Source organism: Fistularia commersonii, chromosome 22 (assembly GCF_037954325.1).
Source record: "Fistularia commersonii isolate RoL2024-O1a breed Wild chromosome 22, RoL_Fcom_v1.0, whole genome shotgun sequence".
In the NCBI taxonomy this organism is placed as follows: domain Eukaryota; kingdom Metazoa; phylum Chordata; class Actinopteri; order Syngnathiformes; family Fistulariidae; genus Fistularia; species Fistularia commersonii.
In genome coordinates, this window is record NC_141305.1 from 8457112 (window position 1) to 8483539 (window position 26428).

Consider the following 26428-nt stretch of genomic DNA (forward strand, 5'->3'; position numbering starts at 1 on the left):
TGAAATAATGTAGATAGATTAAAAAAAAAAAAAATGATGCACAAATTTATCTGCTTTTTAAGGATTAGATTCAATTCGTCATCTTCATTTTAAATTCATGAGTGTATTCCAAATGCTTCACTGTGAAGGTCATAGGGAGTATGGCGTCTTTAAAAATTATTATTGTTTGTTTGCTTTGTGTATCATCGTTCATAACACGCATCATACAATAAATAATACCCTGAGGATTCTTGATAGGGTTCTTGGTGGCTGCAATAAGATGGACAGCTGCATCATCATCTTTTTCCAGCACGATATTACGATGTACTGTCTCCTGGATGGGCCCATAACAAATGTGGCTGTGTCAGAACCCTCGACGGGTAAAAGTGTTGCCCTAAAATAAACAAATTGCTTTGTTGCTTCATCCCATTAGAGCAATTTTGTTGCCTTTCCCACTCCATTGGTCTATATGGAGTCAAAAATATCCAATTAAATATGTCGTTGGAGTATCAGTTTTGTAAGATGGGTTGTTTAAACCTCACAGGAAGTAGTACGGCCTTAGCAACAGCTCTTCATGCTCCATTTCAGTCTCCACTTGGCTTCAACAAACTCCAATTCTTGAGGAAATGTGGCCGTGGTTTACCCTTTTGGAGACGCTTGTGTAAACACACTCAGACATCTGAGGTTTTGAATCGCATAAGCTCTAATGTCATCTTTGTTTTGTTTTGTTTGGATGGTTCGGTTGTTTATTTTGTTTTCTTAATTATAGGCCTAACATGCTTTTGGTGATCTTCATCCAAATAACATTTTATTTGCATAATTTGTAAGTTTGAATTGATTTAAACAAATCCTGTAGTTATCTTACACCACTTCGTCAAAGTTGTTTCTTAATCTGTACCTGTAGGGTATAGATAATTTTTTTTTTTTTAATTCACGTTGGATCTTTTTTTATAGATCTGATCTATTTCCGACATACCGGTGTTTTCCTGGTTTCTTTGGTTTTATTAAGAGGGTTTTGAAGTGCCACAAAAAGAAAATGTGTAAAGTACAAAAAAAAAAAAAACAGCCCAATAAATGACACCATGTTTGTTGTTTTAACAAGATGAAACAAATTGGATGTTTATACATATCATAAAAAAGTAAGGAGACGAGGGCAATTTGATTCTTTGTACAATTTAAATGTAAAAGACAAAAATCTCTGCTGAGAGTGGCATGAAAACAGTAGTGGGATATTTTTCCATCACAAATTAATGTCAGTTTGAGTCATTATGATATCATGAAGATATTTCATGTAACGCATGTATTATATTCCAAAATTATTCATAGAAAATGCAGGTGTGATATAAACCAAATACTATGTCTACTATGCCTACTAACAGATACTTCAGGCCTTTTCTGGGATGTTTCCAATCTTGCAGATTGCAGTCAAATAGTCTACCGATGACTCCAGAGATCCAAGTAAATACTGATCCAATAATTGTTCATTCATTCATTCATTCATTCATTATGTATACCACTTATCCTGCACTCAGGGTCAGCTGTCCCAGCTGTCATTGGAGGAGAGGCGGAATACACCCTAGACCGATATCGGTCGATTACAAAGCCATACACCACCATTCACTCCATTCGCTCATTCTCATATACAGTGGGGAGAACAAATATCTGATACACTGCTGATTTTTCAGCGTTTACCCCTTGCAAAGTGTGTAGAGCTCTGTAATTTTTATCATAGGTACTGTTCAATTAGACCTTGGGCAGGTCTACAATTTTATCCCTGATGTCTCTGGTCTTGGCCATTGCGGAGAGGTTGGAGTTTGTTTTTTTTGAGTGTGTGGACAGGTGTGTCTTTTATACAAGTAAGGAGTTCAAACTGCTAGTTAATACAGCTAATGAGTGGAGAACAGGAGGGCTTCTTAAAGAAGAACTAATAGGTCTGTGAGAGCTGCAATTCTTACTGGTTGGTAGGTGATCAAATACTTATGTCATGCAATAAAATGCAAATGAATTACTTAAAAAACATACAATGTGTTTTATCTGGATTTTTGTTTTACATTCCGTCACTCACAGTTGAAGAGTACCGATGACAACAATTACAGACCTCTACATGCTTTGCAAGTGGGGAAAAAAAATAAAAAATCAGCAGTCTATCAAAAACTTATTCTCCCTGTATGGACTGTATGGACAATTTTGGGGCTCCAATGAATCTTCTGCATGTATTTGGACTGTGGGAGGGAAACTGGAGAACCCGAGGGAAATCCACGCAGGCGTAGGGATTGCAAGCAAACTCCACAAACAAAATCCTTTGGTGGAGAGAAAACCAGGGTCCTTCTTGCTGAGACGCACAAGCCAAAGTGGTGGAAAATGGAAAAAAATTAGACAAGATAAAATTCTCATCAAAACTGTTACATTGGGGTAAGTTTGATCATAAAATACGACAATGTATACACAAACCCCAAACACTAGATTTTCCATAATACATTCCATTGTTCCCAATTGTTCCCAGGATGCATGGGAACCCTTTCATTTTAACATTCTCGCTCCCAATCTAAACATTACAGGGGTGGATTGAAAGATGGAGTAATCGACTTTAAGTTATTCCAAAAAAGTCAGTACAAAGTGGAGACACATTTTGGAAAGAGAAGTGGCGAGATTACATCCGTGATAGCGTTCTGTCAGAACGTTGACTCATTAAAAGGCACTTGTTGTGGATGTTTCACTGGCGCCTTGGCTACAACGTAGCAGTCTTGGACAGTTTCCACTCCGTCTTCTCGTGCACACTCTACAGTATATCACGTGGACCGGTACGACAGCCGAACATGACTCACCCCAAAGTCGAAACAGTTGAAGGAGGAGTGGAAGTAGTTTTGCGGTCCAAGGCCGTACATCTTCATGAACATCTCTGCCAGAAATAGTCCCAGGAAAACAAACTCAGCCAGGTCTGCCCGGAGAGAGGGAGAAAAGAATGAGCTTCCTGCTGCTCTACTTCGCGGTGTAGATCAAATACAACATTTAGAGTCCATTGTTTGAACCACAGTGTTCACCCAAGATGAACTCAACGATATTTGGTAGCTGACCACCTGTTTAAATGTGACGCGCAGAAACTAAACCGTCTTCACAACATTTACAGGTCATGATGTTAAGATAAACTTTATCGATCACCATAGGGGAAATTCCTTTGTCAGGTTGATTTATTAATGACCAAAAGTTGCTATGGATATCAGTTTTGATGTGGGTGTTTTTCCGCTGTATATCTTCTTGCTGTATTTTCACAAGAGGTGTCCTTTTTTTTTGTCCATCGGCTGAAACCTAGTTCTAGATGAGAGTGCATTTCCTTTTTCTTAGAACTTGCATATAGAAAGACCAAAAAAAGTTTGTTACTGACTTAGGAGAGGAAGTAAATGAGATGACACTGGAACGGAAGAAAACAAATAGCCTGACAAATTTTCCAAGAATGCACCGATGAGTGAAATAAGCTCTTCCCGTGTGCAGCATCTTCAGAACCCCAAAGTCCATTTAACTTTCACTTTCTGCAGCGGCAGCAAAGGTTCTGCCTGTTCTCTTGTTGGGTACTCGTCAAAATGCAGAAATTTGTGCAGTCAATAATGTGGGACTGGGTCTGAATTTTTTTTTTTTTTTTCTAAAACATTCACAACATATATTTAAAATGTGTTAATTTTCCAGCTAAAATTTGATTGGAAACAGCCCATGATGCCACTGCAACACTATTCATGCTACTTTTCTGGGCATTTGGTACCGTCTTACACTACTCTGTTTACTTTTTGACCACTTTTACCGACAGTCAGTAAGAGTTTTCATCAGTCTGGGAACAATCATTGTAGCTTGTCGCAACAGAAATCTGTAAGTGCGTGAGGGGTAAAGACGCAAATTGGCAGGTGTGTGAGGATAGCAGACCTGACCCGACCTCTGTCGTAGGGAATCAAATTTGAATGAATTTTTGGGCAGTCGCTGGTCAAAATCAGGTAGTGTGTGTTGATTACCGATCCAAATGCAGACACATGTTGCCAATAGCCAATGAAAAAGCGTAGGCGGGTCATGGGAAGTAGCGTCAGAAGATGAAGTTGACAGAAATTACCATGATTATCACAAACACCAGCAGCAGCTGCGAGGCATTTGTCGGCTATGTTTGTTTACTCTCTAATCCAGCGTTGGGCAATTATTTTGGCTGGCGGGGCACATTTCTTATTTAATTTTTTATACGCGGGTCAACTTGGTATCACAAAAATGAAAATTACAATTTAAAATATCTAAAATTTTTGGCATTTTATTTCGATTTTAAAATAATTATAATATAATAATAACATAATTAATTATCATAAAAATGGACTGACATTATTTTGTATGTAATCATCCATGCAAAATGAAACACAAGGAAAAAATAAGGAGTTTCTAAAGTCAATATTGATTGAAAATACTTGTTAAAATATTCAAAGAAAATCGTTTGGCGGGCGGGATGAAAAAACAAGCCGGATGTGGCCCGCGAGCCCAAAAATGCCTGGGTCTTCTCTAAACCGTTGCTGTTCTAACAAGTTTGATGAGTTTAGTTATTTTGTCCAATCACGTAATCTGTGATACCCAGGCTCAATCCCTGCATTAAGAAATCTACTGAAATTGGGTAGTGAGAACTCCAAGTATTTCTGAAAATAAGTTACTCCTCTGAAAATGATGTAGTGTTTAGTTTGCAACACTCTGTACTCACACAGCGCATAGGTGAGCCATTCGGGTTGGTCATAGTGCACGATGGCGACACACAAGGTGTTGAGACCAACAAGACACAACACGGTCCAGTAGAAACCCTGGGACTTGACAAGGCGGCGAATAGTGAAGCGAACCCTCTTCTCTTTCCTCTTGAAGTAAGAAGAATTCTCATTTTTGCTTTTTACGCTGGCCCTGGCAAATGGCGACCCTGGGGGGGCAGTTGGAGAAAAATACAAAGAAGCAATAAATTACGATGTATAGCTTGATAATACTTCAAGGGGCAGGTATTCTGTTGAGTCCAGTACATTATAAAACATAAACCATATCAAAATGTATACACACTGTTACAAACAAGTGCTTTTTAGGATTATAGAGTTTTCTGATTAATAGTGCAATAGCTTGTTTGTCGGAACACAAGATCATTTTAAATTAATGAATTGTTTCTTTATACAAGGTTTGTAGCCAAAACTAAGCTCTACCGCTTTAACCTAGCAAAGTGTTTAGTTATTGAATGCTTACTAGAATTGTGCTTTTGTGTTTATTTTGAAAGGAGTGATGATGTTTATTATCTAAAGCTAATAGTGACAGACATTCAAATGTAACTTAAAGTTACATGGGGGAATAATCTAGTTTCCTGCTAATGACAACATCCGAACTTTCCACTCTAAATGTCCTGAATGTATAACATTTTTGCCCATCTGGAGGCTCTCTTACAAAGAAATGCTTTGTGATTCAAAAGCATTTGTGGACAAAATTTGGTGTGGATTTTATAAGCTTCAAGACTAATAAAAAAAGTAAATGGTAAAATGCTTGTGAATAATCAAGATGCTGGTATAGACCAGAGATTTAATGTTCTCCTTTCTGTGATGGAACGAAATACATTTCAATTGCAGCGATTCTAATTTTTGGAAGTACATTTAATTTGAGAAAAAAGATGAGGGGACATAGAACAATACGATTTTTATTTTTCTGACTACATATAATGTTAAGTACCACGGCTCTTTCCCATTCATGTCACAGTCCTCTGCGCACCCCTCCTGATTCCCATTTAGCCAGGGCTATATTAAACCTTCAGTAACTTGAATTATACCCCCATGTCAAGTGGGACTAAATACAAAAAGAGAAGAGAATAATGGTTCTGCTAGAATTTCATTATTAGAACAGGAAGACTCCTAGGCTGATCATTCCCTGATCTATTTTGATACAGACATTAGACTTCGTATCTCCATCTACCCGTCCATCCATCCATCCATCTATCTATCTATCTATCTATCTATCTATCTATCTATCTATCTATCTATCTATCTATCTATCTATCTATCTATCTATCTATCTATCTATCTATCTATCTATCTATCTATCTATCTATCCATCCATCCATCCATCCATCCATCCATCCATCCAGTGAAATCACATAGTGGTCGGCGATATCATGGATATCAAAGGGCCTGGTCTGTTTTACATTTACCATTTAAAAGGAGTTTATCAACAGCAGTATTAGATTATAGAACACGACATGGAAATCAAATCAGAAATGAGGACATTTAATATCAATACATAGTATTTCAACAGATATGCCAGACATGTCCCCAGCCTGTGTTCTCTCTCTAAAACATGTTCCCAGCTACCTTAAAGGATTTAACCCAAACGTTTCGGCTTAGACGCAAGACCATTCGAGTCTGCGATTCCTTTTTGTTTTGGACTTTGGGTTCATTCCTGTTTTATGGTATAGTATATACTCTCTCTCTCTCGTGTTATTATTTGTGTTATTTCAGCCCTGAAGCACTTTTGTGGGATCATTTGCACTCTTTTCAGTAATGTGCTTGTTTGCTCTCCTTGCTCTTTCACCCAATTAGCGTCCTGTTTTTCCCTCTTGTCTTACTGTCTCTTCTCTATCGTGATGTCTTACCATCCTGTGTCTGTCTAGTCGCTCACTCCGGTGATTGTTTTTCCGCCCTGATGTGTCCAGGGTGTAGGTTCTCATTAGTTTTCTCTTTGTGCTTTACATATACCTGTTTTGGTGTCCTTCAGTGACAAAATCAAAATTACAGCTTTCTAGTCTCTTATGTGTTTTCTAGCATCACTGTTCTCAGACTATTGACTTTTTTTCTGCCCTACCAGATTTGGTTACCTTGTTTGCTGGATTTTCTGTGTTTGTATTTAGACGTTTTGCTGCTGGCTCATATTCTGCACTATAGACACCCTTCATTGTTGCTACATTCAGATTCATAAATAAATAATGAAACATTTTTCGTCATCCGATTCCTCTATTTGAGTGTTTACTCTTCAGTTGATGATGACACTGGGAGAAATTATCATAGCAGCCAATTATAGAATTCTGTTTGTATAAATAAACAAACACTTTAAGACATTTTTAAAAGAAACAAAAACTATTTAATTGAAACGAGTGTTTAGCCATAAATGTAATACTATGACTTAGATGCAGTATCACTTTATAATAAAATATTCTCACTGATGGCTCAGGTAGAGCTCTGCTACAAAAAAAAAAAATCACACTGGTCATTCAACCTGGTCTACCGAAATCATCTCAGGTTTCAAAACCAAACACAAATATGCAAACAAATAAAACCATTAAAAATTAAAGTAACATTTGTTGCTGACCAATGTCTTGGCGTTTCCTTTGACACGTGACACTATGTGCCGTTTGGACAGTCATGTCGCCACCGTGCTGTCTCAGGTAACATTCCTCACCAACAGATGAGATGTCAGTGAAGTGGTCTTCCCCTTCCTCTGCATTGATGAGGTCATTCTTGCTTTTCTTAGCTCGTCTCAGCACTGAAAACAGAGCACAAAATAAAAACTTCACATTAAGTAGCCAGCCTACATTCTATTCATGACACCATTGCTACATTTTGGCCCCATACTTCGATAGCCCCTTTACTGATTAGGAGTTCAATTTCTGTTATTTCCTTCCCAATGACCCAGCCACAACAGTGTAGCTTAAATTAAAAAACATAAAAACATGGGTCTATCAACTATATCAACAGAGCCAAACAGACAGACGGACAGATAGTACAACTAGTGCTTATTTCGATTAAGTGACTTTGGCAAGCAGAACCTAACATTTCTGTTGAAAAAAACAACACAATTTTTGAAAGTTCTGTCTCAGAACTTTAAAACTTTCTCAAACCACATCCTATCTGGAGGCTTATATTCCTTTTGAGGCTTTCCCAGCCCGATAACGGTGTCCTCCGATACAGATGCGCAGTCTGAAGTTTGGTGTAAGCAACATGTACTGAAAACAATGTCTTCATCCGGAACACTGAGGGGCCGCTTCCACTCCCCATTATGGTGGGCACGTACGGGATTATGATGCCTGTAAACAAGTCCTCTGACTTAAAAGAGGGTTTCTCTTGCATGTTTGACAATTCACACATCTGAGATGAGATTTAAGCCCTCATCCCATCTCTGCTTGGGGTTCGGCTGCAGTTGTGTGAGGAGTTATCAGCTATGGAAATGGCAGATTGACCTGAGGCACTATAGGCCGGAGAAGTAAAGATCTGACAGATACATTTCATTTGAACCAAATATTTAGAAATATTGTGAAAATTTGACCCAAAAACAGACCACCAAAATACAGGTGGAGTTAGTGATTAGACAGGTAACTACCATAAGTGCAGTGAAGCATCTACAGCAATACTTACAGCTTTTCTTACATTGTGAAAATGCCCTACTAATTTACGCTAAGGCACAATCACTCAACAGACACCACACAAGCTTGCAAGGGTTTTCATATGATACAATTCAGGATGGGTGTAATGCAACTTCTCCACCAGAGGAAGCATCATCACTATAGATCCCTGGAGGAAACAATCATCATAAACATTAAAATCCAGCTAACATTTGGCACAGAACCTGACCTCTTGCTGCAGGACAGCTGCTGGCAAGCCCTGCATTATCCATCTCATACTTGTGATAAGATGGGGTCTTTCCACATTTTATTCGATTTTGCCATCACCAGACAAATGAAAATTGGGTCAGTGTGTGAGGGAGCAGGGGGCTGCTAAAGGCATCAGCATTTACATTTTTAGCATCTATTCTATGCTTGGGTTGATATCTAGAACTGTTCTGTTGATCAGGACCTTAAAACACTTTAAAGCCTTGACTTTGACACACTTTATAGTTTTATTTGTATTTCTTATCCTCACCTCATCGGTGTATTGTGACAACTTTTTTTTTAGTGCATCAAAGACATTTTGACTCTCAACAAGATGTTTTTCTTAGCTCTAGATTTTGGGGAGTTTTCTAGAATATAAATGCTAGTGTTGGGGCTCAACACAGGTCTAGGTTGAATGGGGTTCGTTATACTAATGCAGGCATCAATAGCCGGTGGCAGTTGGGATGAATTGGGTTGTTGTGTAAATATTTACATCATCAGGTTAATGTTCATGCAATCCGGAAACAAAGCTAATAATTCAGGTAGCTCACCTGAGTTGGTATTTGAAGAGAGGATCATAAGGTTAAAGTTTAGATTGATGGAAAACAAAAGAAGCACATTGATTCACTCGTACAAAACAAAGTCCAGTTTAGAACCGTCACAGAAATATCAGTGTGTAAGGATACCACAATGAGCTTGATTGTAGTTAAAAATCTAAAGACGTTGAAATAAACCTTGGGCTAAATTTCAGTGAAATAAGCCACTGTGCTCAAGTACCTTTTAATCGTGTTGTTTTGATATGACAGCAGTTCAATTAATTTTGATAGGACATCCGACTAAAGGCACAAGTGGGAACTGTCACTGAGATGTAAATTGTTCCTTGGTGTTTTTCTGAGTGTAACACGACTGTAACCAATTATTGTCATTTCCCATTAGGAGCCAGTTGACTTCCTTATTATAATGTAGCTTTTCAAATGGTGTATCGGAACAAATCCTGCCTCACCTTTATACGTAATATCTATGTAATAAATAGGATCCTGTTTATTCAAAGAAAAGTTCAAGGGGTCCTACAGATATAAATGTAAAAATCCCCACCAGATGATATACCAAGTAAATGCTTCCAGCAGCAGAAACACAGTAACAAGGAGCCAGAATGGCTGTCATACGCAGGCAGGCATGGCATGTACCATCAGCAGCCTGAAGAAGTAGCTGACATTGCAAAAAAAAAATACCGGTGGCCAAAAAAGGCCGGACCAAAAGACAAGCACGGAGGCATCGATCATGGCCGCGAAAGAGCAACGCTTGAACACTAGATTGATTGAGTAACTCCCAAGCTGGAAGAATGTTCCCGGAGATTTGAGGAGGAACATGTGAGATCTCTGTTCAGATAAAACTGCAAGGAACAGCAAGAATCCCGCACAGAAAATTCAAGCTCCAAGTCCACCCCGGAAAAGAACCTTAGCCCGAAGGAGACACTATAAAACAGCAGTATGTAAACTGCAGTGTGAAGTTTACATAAACTGCCCACCGGATACTCATCTAATGGTGAAAAGCCAAAACAATATCCACCTTAAGTGCAATACTTTTTTTGACTTCATGGTTTCCTGCCCACTCAAGTTAAATCCAGCATTGCTTTGTCAATCTTTTTTTAAGTAACTGAGATGTAGAACACAACATTTTTGCAAAGACTGTCATCTACCTTACTCTGGGGTTCACTTTTTCTGCACATTAGATCATTCTTCAGGGCTTGATGTTCACTGAAAACACAAACTGCAGCATTAACTTGCATGAAAGTCCCTTAAACCCCCCACGCTGCATCTGAACTTGAGTCAGCCTCACTCTTAGCTTTAGTCTTATCTCATTACCCTTGGACTTATAATCAGTGTGACTGTAACCCAGGATGAGGCTGCAGCAGTGCTTTGATAAAAAGAGTGTAAGAGTGTGTGTGTGACCACACACACTCTTACACTCTTCAGACCTAATACCAATGGAAATGCACTGCCTCCAAATTAGCCACATACTGAGAGAGCAGGCTGCTCAAATGGTGCTGTGTCTACCAGAGCTACAAATAAAAAATACGCAATTACATAACAAATATATTTCAAACTGGGAATGGCCTTACGATTTAAAAAAATTGCATGATTTTATTTTTCCCATTGGACGCCAACAATATGCATTGTACCAAGCGCTCTTCCTACTTTTTCAAGCTATTTTCATATATCTGATTTAAAAGATGGATCAGCTAGGTATTATACTGTATGTACACATGCAAATCCATTTTGGGAAGGCTAACATCAAAAAGATTTCACTAACCTGCCATTCAGGAAGTATACAAAACCCGAAACTACGCGTAAAAACAATATGGCTGAAAAGAATTAATGAAAGAATAGAACAGCAACATTCATTAAGAATATATAAGAACAATAAAATCACAAGTTTAAACAAAGGTAAATTCAATTTGAGTTGAAGGTTGGAGTGGTTTCTCCAAACTCCATAAAGTGGTCTAAAACAGAAAGATGGGAAAGAGTGATAGTATGATATTATTCAGACATTTGATAAGACTTTTCATGTACATAAGAACAGACTAGCACCGAGCAACAGAAAAATCTAAATGATGTGACTGTTCTGCATTATTAAATGAATTTAAGACAAATAAAAATTAAACAACTGTCTTCACCAAGCGGCCAGCCAGTGAAAGTACAAAGATATTAATCCATTTGGTGTATCAAGTGCCTCCCCGTTGGGACGGTATGTATAAATTCTGCCCTCTTAATTACAGATAGCAACACGGATGATCTGCCATTCACCTCCAACCTAGCGCGACTCAAGCACCTGATGGAATCGGAGCGAGGACAAACATTCAGTTTAAAATATGGCAGCGCTCACCAGAGTTATTATGTTTCCTCTTATACCAAGCTCCATCCAGTGATTTCTCCTCTGCATTTTTGTCCTCCTCAGCCAGCATCACCTCCTCTGCAACAAAAGAGGAAGCGAGAGGTTTTACGTTCAGTCAGAAATGTCTGGAATCACAGGCCTTTCAAAAGTATTCAATACATGTTTAATAATTCTTTTGATGAACATCCACAAGAGGTGTGTGTGTGTGTGTGTTTGTGAGTGTCCTGACCTGCTTTACAGATCCACTCCAGGTACCCGGTTAACTCTCGTTCTATTTGCTGTTGTCTGCGAAGTTTGAGGAACTCTTGCCTCTTCTCCACTCTCTCCCTTTCCTTGGCAAATTCCCTGTGGAAACCCATACAGACATACGGAAATACAGATGTCCATCAACTTGGACACATCACCGCAGTTCATGGTGCAGTCTACTGCTCTCTGGTATACAGCCTCTTGCTAGTAAGATGGAATCGTGTTGTCACATTGTGTACTAACGAAGCTGACTGTCACCAGTGGTTTATCATTGCCAAAACAAGACTGTGTGCGTACCAATCGCTTTATGAAATACTAAAATTAGGCAATGAACTGGAGTGAGTTCACTGCATCATCAACATTTGCTTATCTGGGGTTGTGTCGTGGTGACTCTGTAGATCTTTCCAGGCATCCCTCTCTCTAGCTACGTGCTCCGGTTTCTCCTGGGGGTATTTGGTCAACCCTTGGACTGGCTTTTGGCCCGTCTACAGTGCATGCACAACTTCCCTCAGATGGCACCCAGAGGCATCCTAACCAGACGCCCACACCACCTAAACCGGTTCCTTTTGCTGGGAAGGAGTTAGCAACTCTAACGTGGTGGAGGAGTGTGTTGTTTTCAGCTATGTTGTCATCAACAATATCTGGTAGGATCACCAAAGTCAAATAGGCCTCATAAGAGGGGCCAGACTTGGACCGATTCAAGAAGACTCCAATGATGTTAGATTTATTTGGAATTGTGGGACCTTGCCCAGAAGGGGACACCAGTGCACCCTGTTTGAGACAGGTTCAGGAGGGATGCTTGCCGGTGAGACAGTTGGTGGACAGGCCTTTGCCCATGGGTCCCAGCTGGGCACAGACCAAAAGAGTAGCCCAAGTCTTGTTGTCCCACCACCCGTTCCTGTAGGAACCACCTTTTTGAGACAGTACTCAAAGAATGAGAATCTGCACACAAGTGCTGTTGAGTAAATATTTCACAAGATGGCCGAGACTGACCTTTAAGATCTGGTGAGCTCAGACGGGCCTATCGTAGATTTACAGCTCAGTATGCGACAAAGATGACACATCTCGTGTTCCTAACCTTTTAACGCCAAACAAAAACTGCTAACAGATGAAACATACAGACATATAAAGAAGGTCACACAGAAATATGTAGTTCATTGAAAAATCTTGGGAGTACTTCCAGGTGTATCGATTTTACAGCACTGCTATATATTGTATGTCACAGACACATAGAATCTACCCATTCAGGAATACCATCGCTAGATCTATCCCGCTTTGCTTTGTCTTCTGCCATGCAAACTCCAAGAAATTCATGATGTTTGCCAGAAAAAGTCATAAATCAGGCTGTGACACTTTCCTCCATCGTGTGGACCTTTGTACCAACTCACAGCGGTTGACAGGGGTAAGCATTTGGGCCCTGGCCTGTCACATAGAATAAATTGCAATGCACTGTGAGTTATGACACCTCTCAATCAGAGTCGGCACACAATCCAACCAGCCTTCAATCCCTTTGTTTATCAATGAGCCATTATCATCATATCCATGTTGATGTGTCCCAATTTTCCTTCTTTTCTTAAGCAGTGTACAGCAAAACGCACATACATAATCAGTGTTATCAACATCACCTCTTATTGGTCAAAATGTAATAGCTGATTTTTGTAAAACATCGTACAATGTGTTCAGTAAATCTTGCATTGCAAAACCTTAACGTTAAAATACCGTCGCCTTTGGCTCTTTGTGGCTTTTTGGACTAGAACATACCCAAGACTGATCTGCAAGCCGCTTTTTTGTCATTCTTAATTAGGCTGAAACTGATACCAGCAATGAGCCAACAGATGGGTTGGTATGTAATTTCACATGAGTGGAAAATGAGTAGATTGAAATAACGGGAAACAAAAGCGGAAGAGAGGGGGAAAAAAAAAAATGAACACAGATAGAGGGAGAGCAATTGAGAGAGTGGATAAGGGCAAACTATTGAGACAACAGAAAGAGGGATTTCCAATCCGCCCCCAGCGCTCAGTGATTGGTGTGTCTCCCACGCACGGACAGGGGAGGCCATCCTGCATTGCAGCACTGTCTGTATACATTCTTCCCAGTATTTGCAAATGTGTTTGTTTTAATTCTTTCTGCAAGCTTTCATACGCGTTCATTTGTAGAGATAATGAATTAAAAGATGCGCATGTATGGAGGTACAACGCTATCAGCCGGAATCTGCTGTCTCACCATCGAAGAAACATTCAGGAGGTACTACACGCCCTGTAGAGCACGCACGTCGATTCATTCTTTTTCCAAATCAAGCTAAAACAGTCAGATGCGGTGATAAATGCATAACGCTACATTGACATCGTCCAACCGATGAGGCGAATGCAACTGTTCAATTTGCTGATGTCGACATATAGCTGGAAAGTGGGCGGGAGGGAAGGTGGGAGGCACCAATACATCTTCCAAACCTGCCCTTAGCTTGTTGCCGACAAGAAAAGTGTTTGAATTCTGTGTGAATTTGAAGGAAACAGGAATTTAATATTTCATCCCAACTTCATCAAGATTGCTTGTTAATTTTTAAATAATGAATTTGATTATTTGAAGAAGAAACCAAGCCCGACAAGCTGCATTTAAATTCCTGGAGAAACTAAAAAATATATTTTCATCTTTCACTTTCAAGCATCTTAAATGAATTACAAACGTGGTTTGATGCATTACTTTGAGATGAAAAGTGCATTTGTGTGTGTGACTACTGAGTGGTTTTGGTTTCCGCACTGTTTACACTTTCTGCCGGAGTTCGATTTACGGTGGCGGTTCATAGTTTTTTCCTAAACCTCAGTATGAAGCCGACAGCTCGGATTACGCAGAAATATCACAAACATTGTACAAACATTGCGACCCACGACACCATAGACAGCAGACAATTACAACCATAATATCAGTAGTTTAGGTTTCACATTGGGAATCCTTTTATCCGACCGAATTCTGAAATTTGGACCGGATGTCATCAAAGGTTAAATAATGTATTATTTTGTATACATATTATTTTAACCTTCAGAGTTTAATTAGAGCAAATAGGCTTAACTGTCCCGACTTTTTCTGAGGTCAAAAGCAAGCCATTAATTCCAGCAGTGTGTATGAAATGTAACGTCAACGGCGTGGGTGCACAAACTGTAAACACAACTATGCGACATGTGAAGCCAAAGCTAAAATCACAAAACACTCTTTTCACTTAAAGCTTCAATAATCTACTGTAATCATCAGCGCTATTATTGTGTTTTGTCAGATGCTTGGGAGTCACATCTTCCGGAAGCTGCAGTTAAGCTGAGCTTTGAGAGTGGAAATGTGTGCGGGGCAGTTGTCAGAAGGGATGGTTGGAGTGACTCGCCCACACTGATGGGATAAAAGCTGAGCTAACGGCATCTACCTCCCCTGGGAGTCTGCAGCCTCTCAACCCTGCATGTATCTGTTCTCTCTCCTCCGCTCTGAAAGTCAGATCATGGCCTTTAAAGACTGACACATCTGCCCCCATACAGCTCTGCCAGACAGCATTCGTGACCTTCCACCTCCTCGCCAACTATAGAGCCGTGTGGCGACTTCTGTGGAGAGCGCAGGAGGCAAAGAGCAGACAAACACCGAGAGCCCAACTAAAGGCTAACTTCCCTTTAAACTCGACACGGTATGGACAAACAGCACTGTGTGTGTTCCTGTCATACAGACATCAACCTGTCACTTTTATAACATCCGTACGTGTTTATACGGCAGGTTGTTGTCGATCAGAAAAGGCTTTAAAAAAGAAGATCTAAGTAATTATCCTGTAGCAACAGCTTGCTTCATGATAAAGAGCTTTAAAAGTCATATTCTACTTTGTAGAGCCCAAGTTTGCCCAAGTGTGGAAAAACAGCTGGAGAAGTTGAAACTTTTCAGTTGGGATGTTTTTTTGTTGATATGCAATGCTCATTTCACGAGCTAAGCTAGTGAAAACCCAATAGTTACCAAATAGTCACCCTTACATAACCTGAACCCAAATAGCCGATTATTTTTTTCAACAAGGGTCAATTATCTAGCGAATGGAGCCCAAACTTGTGGGAAAGCTCACATTAACTAGAGACCAACCCTCATTCAGCCTTATCCCTGACACTAATAATAATAATTTATCCTCTATAAATCCCCTGTGGCGATGCAATGAACCCATCATGGATGAACCATGAGCAGTAGGCTGCCATCGACCAGCGCCAGGGGAGCAGTTAGGGGTTCAGTGTCTTGCTCAACAACACTTCGACACAGGAATGTTCGCTTCCAAAGACGATTGCTCGACCCCTTTTTTTTCCAAATTGGCACCAGTGGAAAGCCCACATTATCCAGAGTCTTAACCCTAAACCTAACTCTCCAGCTAAAACTGTGAGAAGCTTGAGAGTGGTGCTGTTAGAAAGCCCACCCAAGTGAGTGTGGGGATACGTCCAATTTGTATTGGTCTACCTCATATAGCTCTTCAAATAGAGGATCGCCACTTTTGGTTTTAAAACCGCATTACCTAAACTTAACCTTAATGACCAAGATTATTTTTTCCTTAAAATCCTTCAAAGCATCTAGTGAATGGTGCACTAATTCTGTACGGGAACCAATGAAAAACCCATACTAGCTAGACCCCAAACATGACTAGTAGCCCAAGTTGTGGCCTGAAGCCAAACACGAACCCTAACTCTCCAACCAAAGGTCAGATAAGCTCAAATGACAGTGTTATTTTTTAAATCATTTGAAACTAGTGTCAATCTCCAAGTGAATAGAGCACACAATTGACCATCGTGACATCTTCTGAACACTTAAACTCAACAGTCACTTGACCTCATTCAACTTGTGGATTTCAACAAGTCACTCTATACGGGCTGCAAGAGACCATTATTCTGGAACCATTCTATATGTTCAATAACAAAATGTCCAAATGCATATAATAGAAATAAATAGATGAATCATGGTGCAAAGTAGTCTGTGCAAAAATCTACATTTCTCAATTTAAAACCAAGCAGTTTAGCTGCATATTTCTGCTAAAAGCAAAATCAACTTCACTCAGAGTTCAGGATCGAGAGAACTCTCATTACTTGTAATTGATTAAATAAAAAAAAGGTTGTTTTGTAACCAGTCTGAACTCTTTGAGGTGGATCTTCTAATTAAAAACATGTTTTACTGGGAGAAAAAGAAGGTGAGGGAGGATAAATATATATATATATGGCGACCCAGGAGACGCATCCTTTGACAATAATTAAGGGCTGTATTTTTGTACACGCTGGCTCTCATTGCTCTCCAGGTAACTGCAGTGTATTTGAGTCTCCGGAGAATCAATAGGTGATGAAATCTCTAATTTTGCGGCATCGTGAGATCAGATCTCTGGAGTACAGATGAGAGCAGCGTACAGATGTTGCAGAAAATCTCCTTGAGAACTCGGGCTGATCCATTCACACTGGGGACTGATGTGGTTATAATCGCTCAAACATCATTATGAAGCAGAAAATATTGGGAAATGAGACACTTTATTGATCTTCAAACTGCAGGCCAGAGCTGCCACGTCACCCATAAAGCAAACATCCAACTCCCTGGACAGGAAATATGGAGTGTAATTGTCATTGACTATAAACTGCTTTCCTCTGGATGATTGGGACGGGACAGTGTGCCCTTAATTACTTTGAGTGAAGAGGAAACTGACTGAATGGGTGCGACAATGGTGGAACTCCGTCACTCAGCTACGTTGTCATCTGTGGTGCCAAATGTTACCAGCACGGGAAAAACCAAAGCGCCGCCATCTATCTATTTGCCATGTGAGTCGCTTGCACGGATTTAAGATGGGTTAAAAGCAGGCGATCATTTCCTGGGTTGTTACACCTGACAGCTATTACACGAAAAGCATATTCTGACCATTCTCACCGTGCGCCTGTGATTTTAGCTATGATTTTTCTCTCACTTCGAATGCAGTTTTGCTCGGGATAAATGATTTACTCAGGCAGACATGTTTTACATGGTCTACAGGGTCTTACAGGGTCTCTTCTGCTGCTGGAGGGGACAGTGACTGTAGAACAATAATACAAATGAGACGATAAAAAAACACAGCTTTTTCCCACGATGCTAATTTCAGCGGGCGTAACAAAGTGATTGTGTTGATTTTCAAAGTGAGAAGTGGAGACTGCACACAATGTACAAGAGAGCCCCCCAGAACTATGTGAATTTATGTTTTAATAAAACCTCATAAATATTTCATTGGAGTACCCACAGATGTGGCTCAATGCTAGTTAACCACAGCAGGATGTGAAGAAGCCGCTCCCCTTCCAAAAAAAAAACACATTCACCACAATCCTTACAGGCTTATTGCAAAAACATGGGCCTGTGTGACATCTGACATACAAATACAGAACAGGTTCTGTATTCATACCTTGTGTCGCACTTGATTTTTAGCACCGTTTACTTTTTTTTCTCTGTATCATGCAAGCTTTTCTGACCTGTGGTGGTTTCCTGTTTAATTAAGTCACCACTTTCTCCTTGTGTTCTGGTTTGTCTTCACCTCTGGACTTGTCAATCTATTCTCATAAAGGTGATTTTTAACTGTAAGACTTTAACACCCAACCCCTCACTCCTGGTCCCATTGAATGATTATATTTCAATTATTAGTTTTATAGATCACAGATTGTCTGATTAATTCCCATTTTTATAATTAGTCCTATCATAAGCCACATTGCTATTAATATTATCAATAAGTATCCCTTAATGTTATACCTGTTATAACCGTATCTTCATGCATTATACTCAGCACCCTCCCTCTTCTCTCTCAATCGGGTCGAGGCCACCTTGAGTTTGGTTCTGTGAGAACCGTTGGGTCTCTTTAAAATCTTTCTTCTCAACAATAACATCTCCCAGTCAGATCTCTACACTCCCAGCTACTTGTGGTCAGAATGAAGGCCAGAGCTTTCAGTTGCCGTGCTCCTCTTCTGCTCAACCATTTTCCATTCTCAATCCAAGTGACTGACACCCTCTCTTTGCTTAGGAATAGTCTTAAAACCTTCCTTTTTTGGAGAAAGCTCATAGTTAGCCCCTAATTATGCTGCCATAGGTTTAGTCAGCTGTCCCATCATCAATGCATGATAGTAGCCTCATACCTTTTCCTGAGAGTTTGGGATCTCTCATTTTGCAGGTTCACAAATAGCAGGTTGCTATTTCTTCTAAAGTTGTTATTGTATAATTTCAGCTATTGCCATCTAACTGGTATTCGTAGTAAACAGATCTTCTAAATTCCCCCCCAACACTCATACCCAATTCAATCTCTACCATAGTGTTGCTTTCTATCCCTATGTCCTTCTCTCTCCGTTCGAGCCAGAAGGCCGCCGACAAGATCTTCTCAAGGTCACTGTTGTTTAATCATCTGCAGCAATTCAATTTTGGGAGATCCTGTGTTTTGTTGTTTTTTTTTTTAAATGTTATTGCTTGAGTAAAGATTCGAGATGACATTGTAGCAAAGGTCATACTCACCCTGAGAGCACGCCAAGAACCAAGTTGAGCATGAAGAAGGAACCAATGATGATGAGGGGGATGAAGTACAGCCAGTTCCACGTGTTCCCTGAAGCATCGTTGGCCTAAATAACAGACATTTTCAAATTGTTCATTCAAAGAGGTCTTGATTTTTGTCACAGACTTTTGTTTTTCTTCACAAATAGATACATACAGTGTTACAGCTGTCAGTATATAGTGTTTTATATAGTTTTCTGCTGTAAGTTGCTGGATTTTGGAAATATCTATCTATTCATCTATCTATTCATGTTTGTCCGTCAGTTGTATTACTTTCAACAGATGGCAGACAACTGTCTCTGATTTTCAGCAACTCGTAGCAAAACCATTTGGTGAAGCAGTAACATCTGGCAACAGTAAATAAATCAGTGTTTTCACATTAATATCCTTGGACGCGGCCAGAAAAGCCACCCGACAGTGATAGCGGAGGTTTCCATTGCTATCAATTCACCACAGGTCCCAGACTTGATAGCTGTCTGCTTTATCAGACACTCACAATAAGGCAGTCCTTCTCACAAAATGGCAGAAAATAAGTGTAGACATATAAAATAGAACCCGTGAGTCCTACCCTGTATCGAAGGTGATACAAAGCTGTGTTGCTACGATGTGGATTTTTGTTATTACATCAATGGCTGTCTGTGATTCTGTATTGAATAAGCATCACCCAGACAACCAACACAGCACAAGGACATGGCGGGCTTAGTTTAGTATTGTTTAGCTATTGTGCAGATCATTTATATATGAGTCTCTAGCCATACCTCTGTTTTTATTTTGTTCTTTATGCATTTGCATAAAATGCTTATACAAACATGATTTATCCTTTTTTAAACTGCCTGGAGAATACAGTTAAGAAACCCAGACAATAGCAATAATTTGGAGTTGGGCATCCAGATCTGGTGTGCAAAAGAAATATATTATCCATGTGACCCTGTAATTCTTTTTTTTTTTTTTTTTTTTTTACAAAGGAAACACCAGAGAATTATTTCTGAAATATCTGCGACACTGATGTTTGTGTCGTTTGTCTCGAGACACTTGTGGGTTTTTTTTTTTTGTTCCAGCTCCATGCATCAAAATCAATTTATGGACCCTTTGCGAGGTGGACAGAAGGGCTGGAGCCTGACACATCGGCACGGTGATTAACAGGCAAGCTACAGCCGCACCCTATTCTTTATAACCTCACATTCCAAAGGATTACACTGGAAAGCAGCAACATCCCTTTAGACTGTTGCTATGGCTATTCCTCATCCAGGCATGGATTAACAATGTATGACGCCCCCGGGCACAGAATCGCAGACTCCTCCCGAATTCAGAAGCTGTCCACGGGACATCTGATGCATCATCATAAGTCTGCCACTCAAAAAAAATGCACCGGTAAGAACAACTCTTTTTTTTTTTTTTTTTTTTTTGGAGGGGGGGGGGTGGGGATTCATTTCAAGTTAAGCAATTTTATTTTTTGAGGTGACCAAACATGCATGAATCTGTGTAAAACTATGTCTAGAGGGTTGGCAAAAAAATTACAAAAATGTTTTTTTATTAATAATGACAAACAACGGCAACAAGTTTCAAACTCATGGTACAGTCTTTCCCAAAATTCCTATGACTGGTTTGTCAATTATTTTCAGCAACAAGTCGCTGTTGTAGGTCTAAGATAAAGAGCAGGATGGGAGAATCACTTAAATAGGATACGGACGGTAAACTCAACACGTCTACGTTTTCGTATTTTCATAAAACCCTAACTCATTTATTGCATTTTTTTTTTTAAAGATAAGATAAACAGCACAAATGAAAAGCTGAAAAACACCCAAATTGAATAAACGCAAAATGATACCTCGAAGTACTCTCAAAAGAAAAGGTAAAAATATTAAAATATTAAAATTGGATGAGTTTTATGAAATGAAAAGGGAAATAAATTGCTCTGGTGAATAAAGATAAACAGAAAAATAAATAATCGCTCAGCAGTGATATGAAGAGGAAATATACTGTTGGGGATGTGGATTATATTCATTTGCTGTACAAATTTCTTTTCAGAGCAATCAAACAGATATTATGTTAAGGTTAATGACAATGATTTAAATACTTTCTCAGGTTATCTCCTTTTTTTGGAACACAAACTTTTATTTTCAGTGAAACCTGCCAAGTATCCCAGTCTTGAATTCCACAAAAAGTGTTGAACCTCCATTACTTCTTTACTGAAGAGCAACAGTCCATGAAATTATGTTAATATCCAATGACAAGTGCTTTTTTGTGCTGGAATGTTTGTATTATCTATACATAACTGCTGGTAATTGAGTACCTACGATATTTGGCTATAACATTTGTATTTTAGAAAAATAAAAACTGGGATTCAGATGAATGAATCCATCATTCTCCCCCTCTTTTTTAAGATAAAGACGTGAGGTATCTGTCTGCGTCGAGCCACTTTCAGACAGGTACTTTGTCTGTATTTGTTGAGAGCAAATGACCAGGTGGTGGATATTGTACATGTACTGGTGCATTAGCAAGTTTCAGGGTGAAGCTGTTGCACAGAATAAAGAGAGCATAAGGCAATAGAAAAGCCATTAGTAACCCAGTTCTGTGCCTCAAAGTGTTTCCTCAAGGATAGCCATCAATTCAATAGCACCACCACACCCATACCGCCTGACACACTCTGGCCTCATAAATAACAGCAGCTGGCCAATAGAAACCAAACGGACCTACTTTAAGTTTAGACTTCGGCTAAGCCTTCCTGTATTTTTAATATACGATGGTGAAAGACTTGCGGGGTATTTCGCGGCACCAGTCGATACGCGAGTAGGCATGCTGAACAAAGGGTCTTTCAGCAGCCGGAGATGCCAAGTGGCAGGGACTTGTCTGCACTGCATCGTGTTGTTGCTCTCCTCTTGCTGCCTTGTAAACATGCTGCTCCCCAGAGCTCCATCTGATAGCACTTTAAAGTCTGCTGCTGTTTACAGGTGAGTGGATACTGTGTCACCACAGGGGACTCAGACAACTGACCCTAACTAGGCCTGACACACAGTGGGAGCCGGAGTACTCTCCGCTTCGTGAGATACACACTAGGTAGAAGATAAGCACACCAGGAAGGGGTGCAACAGTTTGGATTATATTCCCCACGCTTTCCAGTTCATGGTTAATTGTATGAAACCTCTGTTTTTCTGGTGAATTATTAGAGGTAATGCATTTCTTCTACTGAGCTTTGCCAGTCTACGATGATGTAAATAAAGTGTTTCCTTACAAATAACTTGTACCCTGATGTCCCAAGAAAAGTGCAGCCATTCCTGTTTGCAGGGTTAGATGTAGAGTTAAGTCACCACCTAAATACCTGTAATATCAAGAACTAATTTTTCTCGCTATGTTGCTGTCTCCTAAGACAAGTCCATCAACCAGCGCTGCGATGTTAGGTGCGTCATTAAGAGGTATGTTTGGTCAAAGGTAAAGGAGGTCCAGATATTTTTTTTCAGATAGTCTATCTACTCTTTCCATGTAACCCTTACCTTCAGCATGTCCATCATGGAAAGTTGATCTTTACCAAACCAAAATTTTCAGATGTCTTGACTCTGCCTCATTCACCTTACCCAAGCGTAACACCTCTCACAGACTTATATTAACAAGCGCGATGTGTGAGATATTTCGAACTCTCACAAAACTCTGGCATATTCTTGATATCTAACTGTAACGCCTGGATCAAGAAAAGTACCAGAAATGAGAGCCATTGTGAAATCTGTATAAGCAAATTGTTGTTTCTAATTCAAGTTTACATGAGAATTAATGTATTATAAGTACTTACCTAAAAACTAACGTTGGTTAAATGAGGCTAATTGTAACATGGGACATCAAGTTAGAAGGCTTTACTTAGAGATTTTAATAGCTGCTCAGGAGCATCTTTCAAGCAAGTAAAAATTGACAAAAACATACCATACAAGAAGACCTAGCAACACAGAAGGGGAACTAAAGGAAGAATTTTAATTAAAACTTATGCTGCTTCTAACTTGCTATCCGCCTAAGGGGGTACATAAAACATGGGTCCGTTAGATTTGTAAACAATGAAAGTGAGAGCCATGTCACACTTAGTGACAGTTTTTTTTTGTTTGTTTTGGTTTGTTTTTTCAGAAATAGAATAAAATTCCAAAGAAAACAGACAGCCAAATTGTTCAATCAACTGAATGATGTTGTGATGATGAAAATATATATTTAAAAGATGGCCCATTCCTCCAATGGGGAATCAATCGATCAGCCTGTGACTGCTGCTCTTTGGGTGTCGGGCAGTGATTAGCCATATAGCGTGAAACACGGCCATTAAGCGATATAATGACATTTCTCTACGGTAGATGTCCACCTAGTAAAATGGATGGACTAAAATTGCTCTTAAAGGTTAACTGGCTCTGAACAAACCCAGAGCAGCCTCAAACTTCAAATGGATTGTAAAAGCAAAAAACACGATTTAAACTGAGAGATGTTACCATGTCTTGTGCTTGCTCTGCTGTCCATTTCACTTCAAGGATCTTAGAAATATCTTGCAGATGTGGAAGCCAAAGTGAAAAATGTAATCCAAACATTTCGTGTCCCCCAGCACAATAATGAAATTGACTGTCTGAGAGTTTGACAGTTTTGGTGAACTGTAAACAGCCTCCATTTATTAGCTGACCCATGAGGACATAAGAATCTTGCTCAAGGACATTCCCAAAGGATCTTTGGAAGGACTGGCAAAATTTAAGACGGCATAAAAAGAAATGGTTTACAATGAGGTGAGTTGGAACAAAAGGAGTAAACTGGCTGTGCATGGTACTCACATCTTGTTTAAGTTAATTATACAGGACCTCATACAGAAGCTTGACCAAGTGCTCTCACCGATTATTCTTTTTCATTGTGAGCAAAATCGATTTAGACGGTAGCATTGGAATGTGATCATCATCGGCCGCAGGGAATCTCAAAATCTTAAACCAAAAAAAAAAAAAATCTCACCCTCTTACTGTAAATTGTAATGATTTATCTGTATATATATTCATAACTGTGCAATATTTCTTTTCATAACAGCGGCATGTGCTATATTTTTTTCATACTCTTGTGCACTCCTTATTTTTCACCTGGTACTTAAGACCTTAAGACACTTTATAGTTTTATTTGTATTTCTTATTCTCCCCCCTTTTTTATACTGTTTATACAATTTCCTACAATTATTTATTATTGTTATGTTTTACTTGAAACTCAGCCACAACAATTTCCTTCGGGATAAATAAAGTTGTTCTTATTCTTTATCTCCAGTTTAGCATTCATAGCATCCAGCAAAATGTTTCTAGTAGGCGTTTTTGTTAAAATACTGAAGTTATTCTTGATATTCTTTGATAGCTTCAGCTAAAAAAAAAATGGCTGACATATTCGTTAAGGTGCTCTGAAATAGGTCTCGATTTGTTTGCATAAATGGGGCAGAGACATCAAGACTATGACTTGGCCAGTTTGCCGATCTTGTAATGAGCAGGTGTCAGTCCAACTTTTTCCTTCTATCCTCAGAAGGTTACCGACGTAGATGAGGATCCATCTGGCAATGATGGATGGCCTCTCTGATGAAGAGCCGGGCCTACTAGTTGCAGGAAATGAGACAGTTGTCACTTCACCCATGGCAATTCAATCAGGAAATCCACCAATCATGATCCCCTGTGCGGTCAGTGCACGTTACTGGTGTGTCAGTGATCCAGAAGACAAGAACAGGAGCTGGCTAATGATTGATGAGCAAGTGATCTCTGCCCCGTATGGACTAATTCTGGATTAATACGCTATCCAAAGGGGATAATTTATCATGCGGGTGATGACAGCAACTAATGCTAAAAGAGCAAAGGTCTTCTTTCTTAATGTGCCACAGAAAGAGAACATGGTAATGGCTTGAAGAAACAACACATAGGTTTTTATCTTCTTCCTCCATCTAGAGATGTTAAGTGGAGATGGAACTGGCATGCCAAAATCCTGGTCTATCAGATTGTAAAAAAAAAAAAAAACTCTTAGAGAAACGACTATCAAATACTTACTGTTGTGACAGTTTCAAAAAATGTAAGAAAAGTTCAAAAAAGTTTGCACTAATAGTTTATTTACAATTACATACTATTTTAGGTATAAACTAAATTTGATGTTATTTAGAATGCATCAGTGCTTGTTTTTGTAGTGACATAATTTTAGTATATCACAGTGGTTGAACTCACCAGCTCAATTTGCCCTGAGCCTGTAACCTTTTTTTGATGTAAAAAAAAAAAGATATTAGACTTTACTTATCGGTCTCTTGAGAGCTGCCTGTCCTTCTGTCAGGGGTGGATCAAATGTGCTGACATAATTTAAAAAGTATTACCTTCGGGTGCCAACATGAACCAAGCTGGCAAATGACCCCTAGTAGACACCCTCCAACCTCTCATGTCAAACAAACCAAATTTGAACCATTTGGCATTGAGTGCAAACAACACATTACCCGGCTGAACAAATATGGTAATGTTTACGAAAAATAAATTCTGTGATCACTTTAAAATAACATTGAAAGGAGTAAGTACGTATTATTGTCAAGTCTCCTGCATACATTTACGCCAGCCGGCAACATTATACTGAAATACAACTTATTAATTTTTTCTAATTGTTCAAAATATCAACACAAAGTAAATACTTGTATTTTTTTTTTCCAGCCGTTACCAATTTTTCATTGAGAAGGCATTTAATTAATTGTCTCTCAACTCAACAATTACAGGCCAACAACCCCATCTAACCAGAAAACAGTGATTATAAAGGTAAATAAGCCCTTTGAAATTCTTTTTAAATTACACTGTTAGCAAACAACCCCCGACCCCCTCTCAAACCCCCCCACCATCATTAATCAGGAAAGGCCAAACCACAGAAGTGGTTAGGTTTATAAAATAAAAATAACAAAAAATATGAATATATGTAAATCTGGTGAGCCGAGGCTCAGTGATTTGCTCTTCCGCCAAACAGCAAGAAAGTCCAGTGTTCAATTCCTAGAAAAGGCCTGTCTCTGTGGAGTTTGCATGCTACTTGTGTCCAGCTTCCTCCCACAGTCCAAAACCATGTAAGAGGTTCACTAGAGACCCTAAATTGTCAACAGTACATCTGTGACTGAAAGAGTGAATGGTTGCATGTCTCTGTATGTGGCCCTATGGTCAACTGGCAACCAGTCCA

The 26428-nt window shown here is 39.4% G+C and overlaps 1 protein-coding gene across 1 annotated transcript in view; it reads right to left on the bottom strand.

The window, feature by feature from the left end:
- Positions 1 to 26428, bottom strand: part of cacna1ba (calcium channel, voltage-dependent, N type, alpha 1B subunit, a) — a 135273-nt gene that overhangs the window by 67236 nt on the left and 41609 nt on the right. Inside the window, exons 7-12 of the mRNA XM_086169216.1 lie at positions 19229 to 19332; positions 11718 to 11833; positions 11480 to 11566; positions 7410 to 7491; positions 4697 to 4914; positions 2805 to 2917 (exon numbers count right to left, since the gene is read on the bottom strand). Coding sequence (XP_086025342.1) covers positions 2805 to 2917; positions 4697 to 4914; positions 7410 to 7491; positions 11480 to 11566; positions 11718 to 11833; positions 19229 to 19332 — 720 coding nt within the window. The remainder of the gene's footprint in view (positions 1 to 2804; positions 2918 to 4696; positions 4915 to 7409; positions 7492 to 11479; positions 11567 to 11717; positions 11834 to 19228; positions 19333 to 26428) is intronic.